Source organism: Oncorhynchus masou, chromosome 24, assembly GCF_036934945.1.
Source record: "Oncorhynchus masou masou isolate Uvic2021 chromosome 24, UVic_Omas_1.1, whole genome shotgun sequence".
Classification (NCBI taxonomy): Eukaryota; Metazoa; Chordata; class Actinopteri; order Salmoniformes; family Salmonidae; genus Oncorhynchus; species Oncorhynchus masou.
In genome coordinates this window covers 79,651,324-79,666,044 of record NC_088235.1, presented here as the reverse complement: position 1 = coordinate 79,666,044, position 14,721 = coordinate 79,651,324, and the positions used below count along the sequence as shown (strand labels likewise).

Here is a 14,721-nt window from a genome sequence, read left to right as displayed (position 1 = left end):
ATACTACAAACATAATTTTACCAGGTTCCCTTTCCCGTGAAGCAACAATCCACCACAACATACCCAAGAGTTCCCTGATTAGCAAGGGGTAGTCTGTTTAATTTCATTGTGTATTAGAAACACAGTTTGAGATCTTTGTGAGGGGATTTCGCCAGTGGTTGAATGGAGAATTGGGCTTCCTGGGGAAATGCTGTCTGAGGTTGCAACAGTAACCGGGGAGGGTGGGGCTTAGCGAAGGGTCAATTAACCAGCTTTTTGAAGTGAATGTTCACAAATCTTTTACTCCGCTCCAAACCAAATATGGTCTACCTGCAAATGACATGTTTCGGTACTTCCAGATAAGACACAACCTAATGACACACAAGAAATGGGAGGTCATAAAAAAATCGTCATTCAGTGTCGAGCAAAATTTCATAAACATATTGAAAGGTCAAATAGCCCAAAAATATGTGTCTCAGTTATATAAATGGTTTCACACGCAGGATGTGAAAGGAACATGGAAACTAGAGATGAATTTGGTGGTGGAAGATCAATCATGTGAGAGAATTTGTGAAAGTAGTCACAAATGCACTAGTGAAGACACTCCTAGACTTTTAGTTACCACTGGAATCACCTTTCATTGTATTGGGAGCAGTACCTTGTAACCTGGGTAATAAAAACCAGATGTGCATGTTAAGGGAACTGTTAGTGATTGGACAGAAAATGACTACGGCCAATTTGGCTCAAACCACAACCGTCGACTGTAAGTCAAAGGACTCAGAGACTGAAAAAGGTGTGTCAATTATAACAGCCGGGTTGCAACTAAAGACATATTGTATCCTGCCAAATAACTGTATAGAAAAAAACAGCAACGTGTGTGTTAATTCTATTCAATGACATTGAGGTAAACTGCTGTAATTATTATTTGTATTACTTACAATATTTTTGTCCTTTGAGGGATAGTTTGTAAGAAATGACTTTATTTCTCTCTCTCTTTCCCTCTGTCTCTTTCCCTTCCAAAAACATAGAGCATGATGTGAACGATCCTTGACATGTTTTATAATGTATATGTGAACTTTTTGAACTTGAAAAGGAAAGATATGTTCAAAACAATGGGGCCATGTGCACCAGATGGACAGACGGACGGACAGACAGGCCACTGATAGCCCTGGGTAGGGTGGCATTTGGGCTAAAATGTCACCGCTGAATGATTTCTGTAAAAGGGCCATTGAATGTGTGATTAGTATCAGAGGTAGAGCTGGAGGTTAATACACCGTGGTTGTTGTTTGTTGGGTATTTGGTTTGAAACTTTTTTTAAAGTAGCCTATACATATTCCTGTGCAACATAGGGAACTAGGCCTAGTTGGGCTAGTTAGTGTAAATCTTTGAGTGAGTGCCTACACTATAACACAAAACACCAGAGCTGTATCACTAAGATTGGAAACATGCATATGGGTCATTTCTAACTTTAAAATAAAAAGTTAATTTCATACTCTGTTCTTCACAATGTCCATGCTGACTGACAGCCACACACGTTTTGTGACTATTTCATCCAGCTCGTGACTGGGGCAGAGCTCCCCTTTAATTGCTGCTGTCTGTAGCCTACTGTCTGATCCCTCAGTGGGGTGAGGCCTATGCCTTGTGACAGTCTCCCCATTAGTCTGAGGTCTGCCGCTGACATCGAGAGAGACCATAAATACCTCACTGACATCGAGAGAGACCATAAATACCTCACTGACATCGAGAGAGACCATAAATACCTCACTGACATCGAGAGAGACCATAAATACCTCACTGACATCGAGAGAGACCATAAATACCTCACTGACTGAGACCATAAATACCTCACTGACTGAGAGAGAGACCATAAATACCTCACTGACATCGAGAGAGACCATAAATACCTCTGACTGAGACATGACATCGAGAGAGACCATAAATACCTCACTGACATCGAAAGAGACCATAAATACCTCACTGACTGAGACCATAAATACCTCACTGACTGAGACCATAAATACCTCACTGACTGAGACCATAAATACCTCACTGACATCAAGAGAGACCATAAATACCTCACTGACATCGAAAGAGACCATAAATACCTCACTGACTGAGACCATAAATACCTCACTGACATCGAGAGACCATAAATATCAACATCGAGAGAGACCATAAATACCTCACTGACATCGAGAGAGACCATAAATACCTCACTGACATCGAGAGAGACCATAAATACCTCACTGACATCGAGAGAGACCATAAATACCTCACTGACATCGAGAGAGACCATAAATACCTCACTGACATCGAGAGAGACCATAAATACCTCACTGACTGAGACCATAAATACCTCACTGACATCGAGAGAGACCATAAATACCGCACTGACATCGAGAGAGACCATAAATACCTCACTGACTGAGAGAGAGACCATAAATACCTCACTGACTCGAGAGAGACCATAAATACCGCACTGACATCGAGAGACCATAAATACCTCACTGACATCGAGAGAGACCATAAATACCTCACTGACTGAGACCATAAATACCTCACTGACTGAGAGAGAGACCATAAATACCTCACTGACATCGAGAGAGACCATAAATACCTCACTGACATCGAGAGAGACCATAAATACCTCACTGACATCGAGAGACCATAAATAACATCGAGAGACCATAAATACTCACTGACTGAGACCATAAATACCTCACTGACTGAGAGAGAGACCATAAATACCTCACTGACATCGAGAGAGACCATAAATACCGCACTGACATCGAGAGACCATAAATACCTCACTGACTGTGAGAGAGGAGACAGATTGACAGCCTTCTGTCTGACCTGACATTCACCGCCACACACGAGCACGGCGACACACAACAAAAAGCTTCCTCTTTATCTCAAACTAAAGTGTGTGTGCTTGTGCGCGCGTGCGTGCAGAGGGATGCTGCTGCTTATAGAGTTATTCCTCTCATCTTAGATTTCTGCCAGAGAAAGTATCCGTATTTCACAGTCTGCCAGTTACAGCCGAGCTCAGCATTCCCTCCTCTCTGCTGATTTCCCCAGCTTTCACTCGTGTACATACACACAGCTTTGTTTTCGTGAATTTTCAGGACTTTTTGCTGAGCAAAAATGTATTCCCATTCAAAATCCTATTTTTCCTAACTCCTAAACCTTAACCCTAAACTTATCCCTAAAATTAACCCCAAACCCTAAACCTAACCCTTAAGCCTAAAATAGCATTTAAAACAAATTCAGGACATGAAAAAAGTCCTGGCTTTACAAAATGTTTCCTGTTTTCCTACTTTGTCAGGACATTATGGTGATTAGTCAGGACATTCTGGTCCTGATAAGGCAGGAAAACATGTACTGTACACACGTGTGCACACAGTATAGGCCTTACAAAGGCCTTTATTAGGGTAAGTAAGTGGTGTGGTTGGCTTTGGCTCTCCTGTGCTTACAGGCCTCTAACCATCTAACCAGACGTATGTGGCAGGGTCTACAGTCAATCACAGATTACAAAAAGAAAACCAGCCCCGTCGCGGACACTGACGTCCTGCTCCCAGACAAATTAAACAACTTCTTTGCTCACTTTGAGGACAATGCAGTGCCACTGACACGGCCCACTACCAAAGCCTGTGGGCTCTCCTTCTCCGTGGCCAACGTGAGTAAAACATTTAAACGTGTTAACCCTTGCAAGGCTGCCGGCCCAGACAGCATCCCTAGCCGCGTCCTCAGAGCATGCGCAGACCAGCTGGCTGGTGTGTTTACGAACATATTCAATCAATCCCTGTCCCAGTCTGCTGTGGCCACATGCTTCAAGATGGCCACCATTGTTCCTGTCCCCAAGAAAGCTAAGGTAACTGAGCTAAACAACTATCGCCCCGTAGCACTCACTTCTGTCATTATGAAGTGCTTTGAGAGACTAGTCAAGGACCATTTCACCTTCACTCTACCTGACACCCTAGACCCACTTCAATTTGCTTACTGCCCCAATAGGTTCACAGACGACGCAATCCCCATCACACTGGACACTGCCCTATCCCATCTGGACAAGAGGAATACCTATGTAACAATGCTGTTCATTGACTACAGAACAGCATTTAACACCATGGTACCCTCCAAACTCATCATTAAGCTCGAGACCCTGGATCTCGACCCCACCCTTTGCAACTAGGTCCTGGGTTTTCTGATGGGTCGCCCCCAGGTGGTGAGGGTAGGAAACAACATCTCTACCCCGCTGATCCTCAACACTTGGGCCCCACAAGGGTGCATTCTCAGCCATCTCCTGTACTCCCTGTTCATCCATGACTGCGTGGCCATCCACGCTTCCAACTCAATCATCAAGTTTGCAGACGACATTACAGTGGTAGGCTTGATTACCAACCATGACGAGACGGCCTACAGGGAGGAGGTGAGGGCCCTCGGAGTGTGGTGTCAGAGAAATAACCTCTCACTCAATGTCAACAAAACAAAGGAGATGATCATGGACTTCAGGGAACAGCAGAGGGAGCACCCCCCCATTCACATCGACGGGACAGTAGTGGAGAAGGTGGAAAGTTTTAAGTTCCTCGGTGTACAAATCACGGACAAACTGAAATGGTCCACCCACACAGACAGCGTTGTGAAGAAGGCGCAACAGTGCCTCTTCAACCTCCGGAGGCTGAAGAAATATTTCTTGCCACCTAAAACACTCACAAACTATTACAGATGCACAATCGAGAGAATCATGTCGGGCTGTATCACCGCCTGGTATGGAAATTGCTCCATCCACAACTGTAAGGCTCTCTAGAGGGTAGTGGGGTCTGAACAAAGCATTTACCGGGGGCAAACTACCTGCCCTCCAGGACACCTACAGCACCCGATGTCACAGGAAGGCCAAAAAGATCATCAAGGACAATAACCACCCGAGCCACTGCCTGTTTACCCCACTATCATCCAGAAGGCGAGGTCAGTACATGTGCATCAAAGCTGGGACCGAGAGACTGAAAAACAGCTTCTATCTCAAGGCCATCAGACTGTTAAACAGTCATCACTAACATAGAGTGGCTGCTGCCAACATACTGACTCAAATCTCTGGCCACTTTAATACATTTCATAAATTGATTTAATAACGGTATTACTAGTCACTTTAAATAACGCCACTTTAATAATGTTTACATATCCTACATTACTAATCTCATATGTATATACTGTATTCTATAGCATCTACTGCATCTTGCCTATGCCGCACGGCCATCGCTCATCCATATATTTATATGTACATATTCTTATGTACATCCCATTTGTGTGTGTGTACAAGGTAGTCATTTTTGTTAGATTACTTGTTAGATATTACTGCACTGTCGGAACTAGAAACACAATCATTTCGCTAAAGTGCTTGAAGCTAAACTCCCAGTCTATCCCATTCCCCATAGAGACAAAGTTAACCGCATAGTTTTCAATCGCATAGATTTCAGAGTAGGTAGAAGTTACCCCTAAGCACTGATACAGGCTTGGCTATTTTCTCCATCGCTCTGGCCAGTTCCCAGCCAAACGGCGTTACAGGGGAGTGGAGTTGACATCTGTATCGCTGGCATGCCTATGTCTAGTCTGTGCTGCTGGGTGCATCCCAAGCTATTATCCCCCTGTACTCCATCCTCATTACAAGTGCACTGGAGCAGTGGGCTGGGAGGTCAAGGCCCAGGCTAATGAGGATAATGTGTGCATATACAGATTGGGAAAGTGCTCACTTTCAGCAGAGGTCGATGCACATTTACATTTCTCCAACCCTTCAGTTGGATGACAGTTGCCAAAACAGCTTCTAATACTGCAATGTGTTTTTCTTTTCTCGCCAACACCCAATTAGCTGGAGGCTTGCATGGGAATTTGGAAGTTTAGAGTGCAGTTGTTATTGGCGAGATGCCGTTGTCACGTGAACATCTGTTCTGTTGTTTCTTTGTCACTCATACATAATTCATATTTATCTACCATCAGTGATTTATGGACTTGGAAACTGGCTTTTCAGTTCCTCGCATCATCAGGGACTTCATAGTGGGGGGTATGTGTTGGTGTGTGAGAGAAACATAGTTAGCGTGTGACTGTGTGTGTCTTCTCCTGTTGTGAATAACTGTCCTGTTTTTCATCCAAAGGAGACCAGACACTGTGAAACAGAAGAATGCCTTCCCTCCTAACTTCATCCACTCTCTGGACTCCACACACATGATGCTGACTGCTCTCTACTGCTACAGGTACACTAAGGCCTAACCTATAACCTCTGACCCACACCACACTCTACAACAGGGATGGGGAAACTGGTGGCAGGCCGCATCCATTTCTAAGGAGGTCTCAACTTGCTGTTGAGAGTTAGAAAAGTAGAATAGGTCTATTTCTAAAATGTGGTTGTGCATCAGCAGTTTTTCTCTTGTCACTCACTGACATTCACTCAATTATCTAAACTTTTAGTAATCGTGGACAAATTAATTAATACATTTTCTTAGTCACTCTCACTCAGATTTTTCTGCACCCTATGGCAAACTGAGTGGAGTTGCAGGAAATAAGCTGTAGAATTGCACATTTTTCTCTCCGGTACATGGAAAAATGTGTAGAATTGCAAGAAAGGAGTTATAAAATTGCTACATTTTCTCTACGCCCCATGGCAAAATGTGTAGAATTGGGGCCCGGCAAAATGTGTAGAATTGGGGCCCGACAAAATGTCACTTGGGGCCCCCAAAAGGCTAGGGCTGGCTCTGACTGCATGTGTGGGTAAGCAGACCCTCAAGCCACTGCCCCTCATGATGAGTTCAGAGTTTTTTTTGTGGCCCCACCACCATCAAAGTTGCCCATCCCTGCTCTAGCCTGCTACGGTATCAGCTCTCATGACCCCTCTGAACTCTGCATGGGATAGCCATCTGAATAACCATCTCTGTTTGAACCCATAAACCTTTGTCATACTATGTCACATTGATTCAAGTCTTAGTATGTCTCCCAGGCTGTGTAACCTCATGTTACGGTGTCCAGTTTCCACCACGATTTCCTTCCACCGCGTCTAGCCCTATATCTCATGTCTCTCTCTTTCTTCCTCTGTGTGCTTCTCCAGCGCCGGCCTGACGTTCGTCTCCGTCCACGACTGCTTCTGGACCCACGCCATCACAGTCGACACCATGAACAAGGTACGTCATCTTCATTTTCTTCTATCACCTTCATTCCTCCTTTGACCTTAGCACACAGCTCCTTGTGGCTGGGTGGGGTAGTATACTTAAGCAATAAGGCTCAAGGAGGTGTGGTATTTGGCCAATATACCACGGCTAAGGGCTGTTCTTACACATGAAGCAACGATGGGGGCCTGGACACAGCCCTTAGCCGTGGTATACTGGCCAAATACCACAAACCCCCGAGTTACCTTATTCCTATTATAAACTGGTTACCAACGTAATTAGAGCAGTAAAAATAAAGGTTTTGTCATACCCGTGGTATACAGTCTCATATACCACAGCTGTCAGCCAATCAGCATTCAAGGCTTGAACTACCCAGAGTATAATACCCCATATAGGCCTTCCCTGGTGGCCAGAGTCAATTACTTTACACCACTGACTGCCTGGCTGTTAATACATTGCTTTACAGCTATTGGCAGCAGACAGCACCATATGTCCCAGAGTTGCATCCTGTTACAGAGGGCCATTACGGAGTATAGATGGCTGTTGGCCTGTCCTTTTTAGCGTGACTCCGAGGTGTTAACAACACTAAATTGAGACGCTCCGAGGTGTCAACAACACTAAATTGAGACGCTCTGTTGAGATCCAAAATGGCCGAATTACCATAATGATATTTCTGTGTGAATTATGTTAAGGAAAGTGCTATTTCGTCATCCAATCTCCAATAATGAGCATTGAAGCAGTTTTTCACAGTGTGGTTATTTCATGTCATGTTTAAATCTCAAAGTGCCCTTCCCTCATTACATAGCCAATTGAACACAAAGGCTAGGGGCAGCACTTTAAATATATTGGTCCGCACCTTAACATATGACATAGGATTTTATATTATCATATTTCTATTCTTCAGGCAAGCATTAAATTGGCACCGACCTGGCAGCATAAATGAATGGCCCCAATCACTCTAGCTAGACTCCTATCCCTTTCCTCCTCCATTTCTACCTCTACCCCCTCTTCTCCTTCTCTCCTCCTGTCCTCCCCTGTTGTCTATGTAGTATCAGGGTCTGTGACCGGTCTCCTCTCCTTCCTCTCAGAGGGATTGTGAGCGTTTCATCAACCTAGTTTAGATCTCCCCAGTCACACAATGGAGACCGACGGGACTGGAGAGGACAAATGGAGCAACCCCAATGGAGATCATTAGCATAACTCAAGTCAGCAGTGTGACTTTGAGTCCTGTGTCAATGAAGCTGGAGAGTTGAGTAGTGTTGTTGGTTCTGCTTGTATCATGAGGACAGAGTGAGTGACTCTCTCTGGTTGCCAGATCACTGTAGAACTCCCAGTACAGTCAAATGCCAGTGTTGAATAGAGTGATTGCTTGAGTGTTGGGAGTACAGTAGAGTGACTGTGTGTGGTGTGCTCTCTTGGGTTGCCAGGTTTGCCGGGAGCAGTTTGTGGCACTGCACAGCCAGCCCATCCTTCAAGAGCTGTCCAACTTCCTACTGAAGAAATACTGTTCTGGGCTACAGTAAGTTTCTACACACCACACACACTGGACCACTGATACACCACACTGGGACTGGCAGTTTAGTATGCTTTATTTAGCTATAAGATGTGTTGGGGAGGGGAAAAACCTGACTTTATATGTCTTTATATGCAAACCCCGCCTATTTTGTGCATTTACCAGAACTTGTTATTGCACATTGAGCATTTTTACTGAGAATACATAACTCAACAAAAAGTAGATTCAACAGCACTGCCGATGAACCTTTCACTTTCTCTCAGCCATGTATGCAAAGAATGTACAAACATTCATCTACTTGGGAGTTTACTGCTGTGGTCTCTCTCTCACCCTGTATACGCTATATACATGTTAAGCCTGGACAAGCCATAGCTGGACTTTAATGATATAAGGTGCATTCAGACACTATTCAGACCCCTTGACTTTTTCCACGTGTTGTTACGTTAGTCTTATTCTAAAATAGTTTAAATTGTTTTTTTTTGTTTTTTCATCAATCTACACACAATACCCTATAATGACGAAGCAAATATAGTGTTTTTTGTTTTGCAAATGTATAAAGAATAACAAAAATGATAGTACGTTTACATAAGTATTCAGACCATTTACTCAGTTCTTTGTTGAAGCATCAAGTCTTCTTGGTTATGGCATTACAAGCTTGGCACACCTGTATATGGGGAGTTTCTCCCATTCTTCTCTGCAGATCCTATCAGGCTCTGTCAGGTTGGATGGGGAGTGTCACTGCACAGCTATTTTCAGGTCTCTCCAGAGATGTTCGATCAGGTTCAAGTCTGGGCTCTGGTTGGGCCACTCAAGGACATTGACACTTGTCCCGAAGCCACTCCTGTGTTGTCTTGGCTGTGTGTTTAGGGTTGTTGTCCTGTTAGAAGATTAACCTTCGCTCCCAGACTGAGGTCCTGAGCGCTTTTCATCTCTCTGTACTTTGCTCCGTTAATCTTTCCCTCGATCCTGACTAGTCTCCCAGTCCCTCCCAGTCCCTCCCACTGAAAACATCCCCACATCATGATGCTGACACGACCATGCTTCACCGTAGGGATGGTGCCAGGTTGACTCCAGGCGTGACGCTTGGCATTCAGGCCAAAGAGATCAATCTTGGTTTCATCAGACCAGCGAATCAAATCAAAATCAAATTTATTTATATAGCCCTTCGTACATCAGCTGATATCTCAAAGTGCTGTACAGAAACCCAGCCTAAAACCCCAAACAGCAAGCAATGCAGGTATAGAAGCACGGTGGTTAGGAAAAACTCCCTAGAAAGGCCAAAACCTAGGAAGAAACCTAGAGAGGAACCAGGCTATTTTTATTTATTTTTTTACCTTTATTTTACTAGGCAAGTCAGTTAAGAACAAATTCTTATTTTCAATGACGGCCTAGGAACAGTGGGTTAACTGCCTGTTCAGAGGCAGAACGACAGATTTTGTACCTTGTCAGCTCGGGGATTTGAACTTGCAACCTTTCGGTTACTAGTCCAGTGCTCTAACCACTAGGCTACACTGCTGCTATGTGGGGTGGCCAGTCCTCTTCTGGCTGTGCCGGGTAGAGATTATAACAGAACATGGCCAAGATGTTCAAATGTTCATAAATGACCAGCATGGTCGAATAATAATAAGGCAGAACAGTTGAAACTGGAGCAGCAGCACGGCCAGGTGGACTGGGGACAGCAAGGAGTCATCATGTCCGGTAGTCCTGGGGCATGGTCCTAGGGCTCAGGTCCTCCGAGAGAGAGAAAGAAAGAATTAGAGAGAGCATATGTGGGGTGGCCAGTCCTCTTCCGGCTGTGCCGGGTGGAGATTATAACAGAACATGGCCAAGATGTTCAAATGTTCATAAATGACCAGCATGGTCGAATAATAATAAGGTAGAACAGTTGAAACTGGAGCAGCAGCATGGCCAGGTGGACTGGGGACAGCAAGGAATCATCATGTCAGGTAGTCCTGGGGCATGGTCCTAGGGCTCAGGTCCTCCGAGAGAGAGAAGGAGAGAATTAGAGAACGCACACTTAGATTCACACAGGACACCGAATTGGACAGGAGAAGTACTCCAGATATAACAAACTGATGAGCCCCCCGACACATAAACTACTGCAGCATAAATACTGGAGGCTGAGACAGGAGGGGTCAGGAGACACTGTGGCCCCATCCGAGGACACCCCCGGACAGGGCCAAACAGGAAGGATATAACCCCACCCACCTTGCCAAAGCACAACTCCTACACCACTAGAGGGATATCTTCAACCACCAACTTACCATCCTGAGACAAAGCTGAGTATAGCCCTCAAAGATCTCCGCCATGGCACAACCCAAGGGGGGGTGCCAACCCAGACAGGATGACCACATCAGTGAATCAACCCACTCAGGTGACGCACCCCCTCCAGGGACGGCATGAGAGAGCCCCAGCAAGCCAGTGACTCAGCCCCTGTAATAGGGTTAGAGGCAGAGAATCCCAGTGGAAATCAGGTTCTTGGTCACCTCTCTGGCCCACCTCCAAGGCCCTTCTCCCCTGATTGCTCAGTTTGGCCAGGCAGCCAGCTCTAGGAAGAGTCTTGGTGGTTCCAAACTTCAACCATTTAAGAATGATGGAGGCCACTGTGTTCTTGGGGACCTTCAATGCTGCATAAAGGTTTTGGTACCCATTCCCAGATCTGTGCCTCGACACAATCCTGTCTCGGGGCTCGTTCGGTCAATTCCTTCAACCTCATGGCTTACTTTTTGCTCTGACATGCATTGTCAACTGTGGCACCTTATATAGACAGGGGTGCCTTTCCAAATCATGTCCAATCAATTGAATTTACCACAGGTGGACTCCAATCAAGTTGTAGAAACATCTCAATTATGATCAATGTAAACAGGATGCACCTGAGCTCAATTTTGAGGCTCATAGCAAAAGGTCTGAATACTAATGTAAATAAGATATTTCTGTTTTTTATTTGGAATACATTTGCACAAATTCTAAAAACCTGTTTTCACTTTGTCATTATGGGCTATTGTTTGTAGATGGATGTATTTTTTTAGTTTTTTTAATGTATTTTTAGATTAAGTCTGTAACTACACAAAATGTGGAAAAGGGGAATGGGTCTGAATACTTTCCTAATGCACTGTAGTTGCATGGTGAAGCATACACACATTGTTAAAGTAATAATAATTTAAGCACTGTAGAAAGTAAACATACTAAACGCTGGATGGGCTTTTAACTATGCTATCCAATAGAGACATGATTTTTAATGTCAACAAATTTCCAGATCACAGACTCCTAAATGTGTTTATAATCTCAGCACACTACTTGTATTACAGTACAAAAGGCTTTTTTACTGTTAGTGAGGTTGCTTGTAAAAAGTTTTGTTTTTACGGTAATCCCCTGGGCTTGGGTTAAGTGTACATGGTATCCACACTGCTCCTTCTGTGGGGTAATTGGGCACCTCAGGCCAGCCCCTCACCCCCTGTGCCCAGGCCCCGTGAGGTCATTAGTCCCTAGGAGGAGAAGCGAGGAGAGACCGAGGAAGGCTGGAGCTTAGGGAGATGAGCCTGAGGATCCTGCACCACTATCCTGCTCTTCTCACTAACCGGGCCTCCTGACCAACCTCTTACCACCACCACAACAACAACAGTTAAATAAGGCTTTTATCTTGTCCTCCCTTCTCCTCCAGGAACGAGGTCAAAAGCAAAAAGTTTCTGGAGTACCGGAGAATGCTGCTGCTGCTGGCCAAAGTGCCCCAAACAGGTCAGTGTCTCTGTCTGCCTCTGTCTGTGTCTGTCTGTCTCGGTCTGTCTGTCTGTCTGTCTGTCTGTCTGTCTGTCTGTCTGTCTCATTCTCTCTCTGCCTCGTTCTCACTTTGCATCTCTCTCTGACTCTCTTGTGTGTGTGTCTCTCCGTCTCGTTCTCTCTCTGCCTCGTTCTCTCTTTGCATCTCTCTCTGACTCTCTTGTGTGTGTCTGTCTCTCTGCATCATTGTCTCTCTCTCTATCTGCACCCTATGTGACCTGTGTGTTCTGTCCATCAGATTCCACCTCTAATCCCCACAGCATAGACATAGGGGATGATTGATAACAGCGTCCGTTGTTCTGTCAGCAACACGTCCATCCATCAGTTCTGAAGGAGGCTTTACTCAACCTCTCTCTCTGTCCATCTGTAGTGGCTGGTTGGCACCGGCAGCTGAATTGCATAAAGTTGATTACCATTAATTGTCCCCACCCTCCACCCGCATTCATAATCTGTTTACATGGCTCAGGCAGATGTGGTGGTCTGCTTTGTGTCCGAACCACACAGAGGCCATCACCACGGTAACCCCTGGCAGTCTCCTCTAACAGGATACAGTGGATGAATACTAGCTGGACATAATCCAGGATGATTTTCTGCATCACTCCGCCAGGTTACATTGAACAGGTCGTAGTTAATTTCAGCATCGCCCATTGTTATACAACATAATCGGAACATTTAGTTCCTCTCATGTCGTAGGTTACATGTGTTAGTTGAGATAGAATAGCTATGCACAGAGTGGGTGTCTTGCCTAGCTGTCATTTCCCCTCCTCTAAATGACAGAATCAGTATTATAATCTGGTCCCTTATATAGACAGACATGCCCCTCCCTACTCTTACACTCACATATGACAGGTTACAGTTAGCAGTCTGGCCCACCTATATAATGGTAGAGGAAGCATTGACTCCTATAATGTATCTATAGGAGTCGACAGTCATGTACAGGGGCAACTTTTCAGAGTTGAATTCAATGCGGATCTGAAGATGGAGATTGATGTTAGACTGATCAGTCACTCCGAATTGGACCACAATATTTGACAGATCAAAACTTAAGCAATCAACACACATCACTTTTCACTGAGGTGTGTTTGTGTTTGTGTTGTTTTTGTCTCCCAGGCAACTTTGATCTCCAGCGGGTAAAGGAATCCACTTACTTCTTCAGCTGAGAGGAACAGGCAGACAGGAAGCAGAAGCCAATGGAGGGAGATGAGTGGGATTGACAGGCTGTGAGGCTGAACACTGGGAGGGCTGCGTGGGGCCTGGGAGGCTGGGAGGTCTTGTCTCCCTCAGACATCGGCTGATTGATCCACAGCCCGCTGGGCGAAGCCAAGGCCTTCGGAAGCAGCTCAATCACTCATAATGACCCAGACAGACAGCTAGCCACAGACCATTGTGGGAGGAGAGGAGGAGAGGCCAGCTCTGGAGAGGAGAGCAACTCACCCACCCTGGACTGAAGATCTCAACAGAGCTCAATTATGACCCATGCTATGACTCTCCTATTACTGTAGTGTGTGGGTGGTTGTGAGTGAACGTTTCCGTGTGTCAATGTGTGCGAATGACATTTCTTGATGAGAATGTGAACGTTGCTTTATACTGTATTACGCTCGTGTTCCTCACGCCTGTGTGTCCTCCCCTTATCAGGTATACCCCCATTACATAAAGAGCCAGAGACACTAAGCAAGACTTCTGAGTGAGCGTTGATCAACGGTGTAGCCCAGTGTGGTCAGTCTGTGCCCTCCATCCCCCCTCCTTCTCTGGGCAGAGTCGGTCGGCTCTCTCCCTCCGGCTAACACCTGGGTCATTAAAGCACATGATCCTGCCTTTCATCGATTCAGAGGCACCCAGGAAGAGATGCCCACTCTCTCATTTCGAGCGGTACTTCATTTACATCACAAGTTTCCAATAGAGACAGTTATTCTCACTTACAGAGAGAGGGGAGAAGATAGAAATAATGGATTGGAATGAGGGAGAAATCTGTGACTTCGTGTTCTTATTTTCACCTTTTGGAGTAATTAAGCAATAGATTTTTTTTTTAATAAACATGTATTTCTTAAAGCATCTCTTGTTCATTTGATGATAAGAGTTTTGATTGGATTATGTGTTTACAGACATGGGGATTTATTTCATTATATCTGTACCCTTTAATTGTATCGAGCATCATAAGATGGTCCACAAAGGGTTTGAAGAATTGCTAATCAACAAAGATCATATTTTTCTGGGCCAGTGCCCACATCTAGAGGTAAAAAAAAGCAGGAATGGTATCTGATCTGGGCTTCAAACGCAACAGCAGTTTCAGACAAAAGGTGTTGA

At 45.0% G+C, this 14,721-nt stretch overlaps 1 protein-coding gene across 2 annotated transcripts in view; it reads left to right on the top strand.

Annotated features, from left to right (window-relative positions):
• LOC135512759 (DNA-directed RNA polymerase, mitochondrial-like) overlaps window positions 1-14,469 on the top strand; it is an 87,641-nt gene extending 73,172 nt beyond the window's left edge. Inside the window, exons 17-21 of one of the 2 annotated variants that reach the window (XM_064935104.1) lie at window positions 6,123-6,221; window positions 7,070-7,142; window positions 8,555-8,646; window positions 12,302-12,375; window positions 13,528-14,469. In XM_064935104.1, the coding sequence (XP_064791176.1) occupies window positions 6,123-6,221; window positions 7,070-7,142; window positions 8,555-8,646; window positions 12,302-12,375; window positions 13,528-13,577 (388 nt within the window). In that variant the 3' untranslated portion in view covers window positions 13,578-14,469. The other variant, XM_064935106.1, reaches the window with a different exon arrangement.
• Window positions 14,470-14,721: the final 252 nt, after the last annotated feature.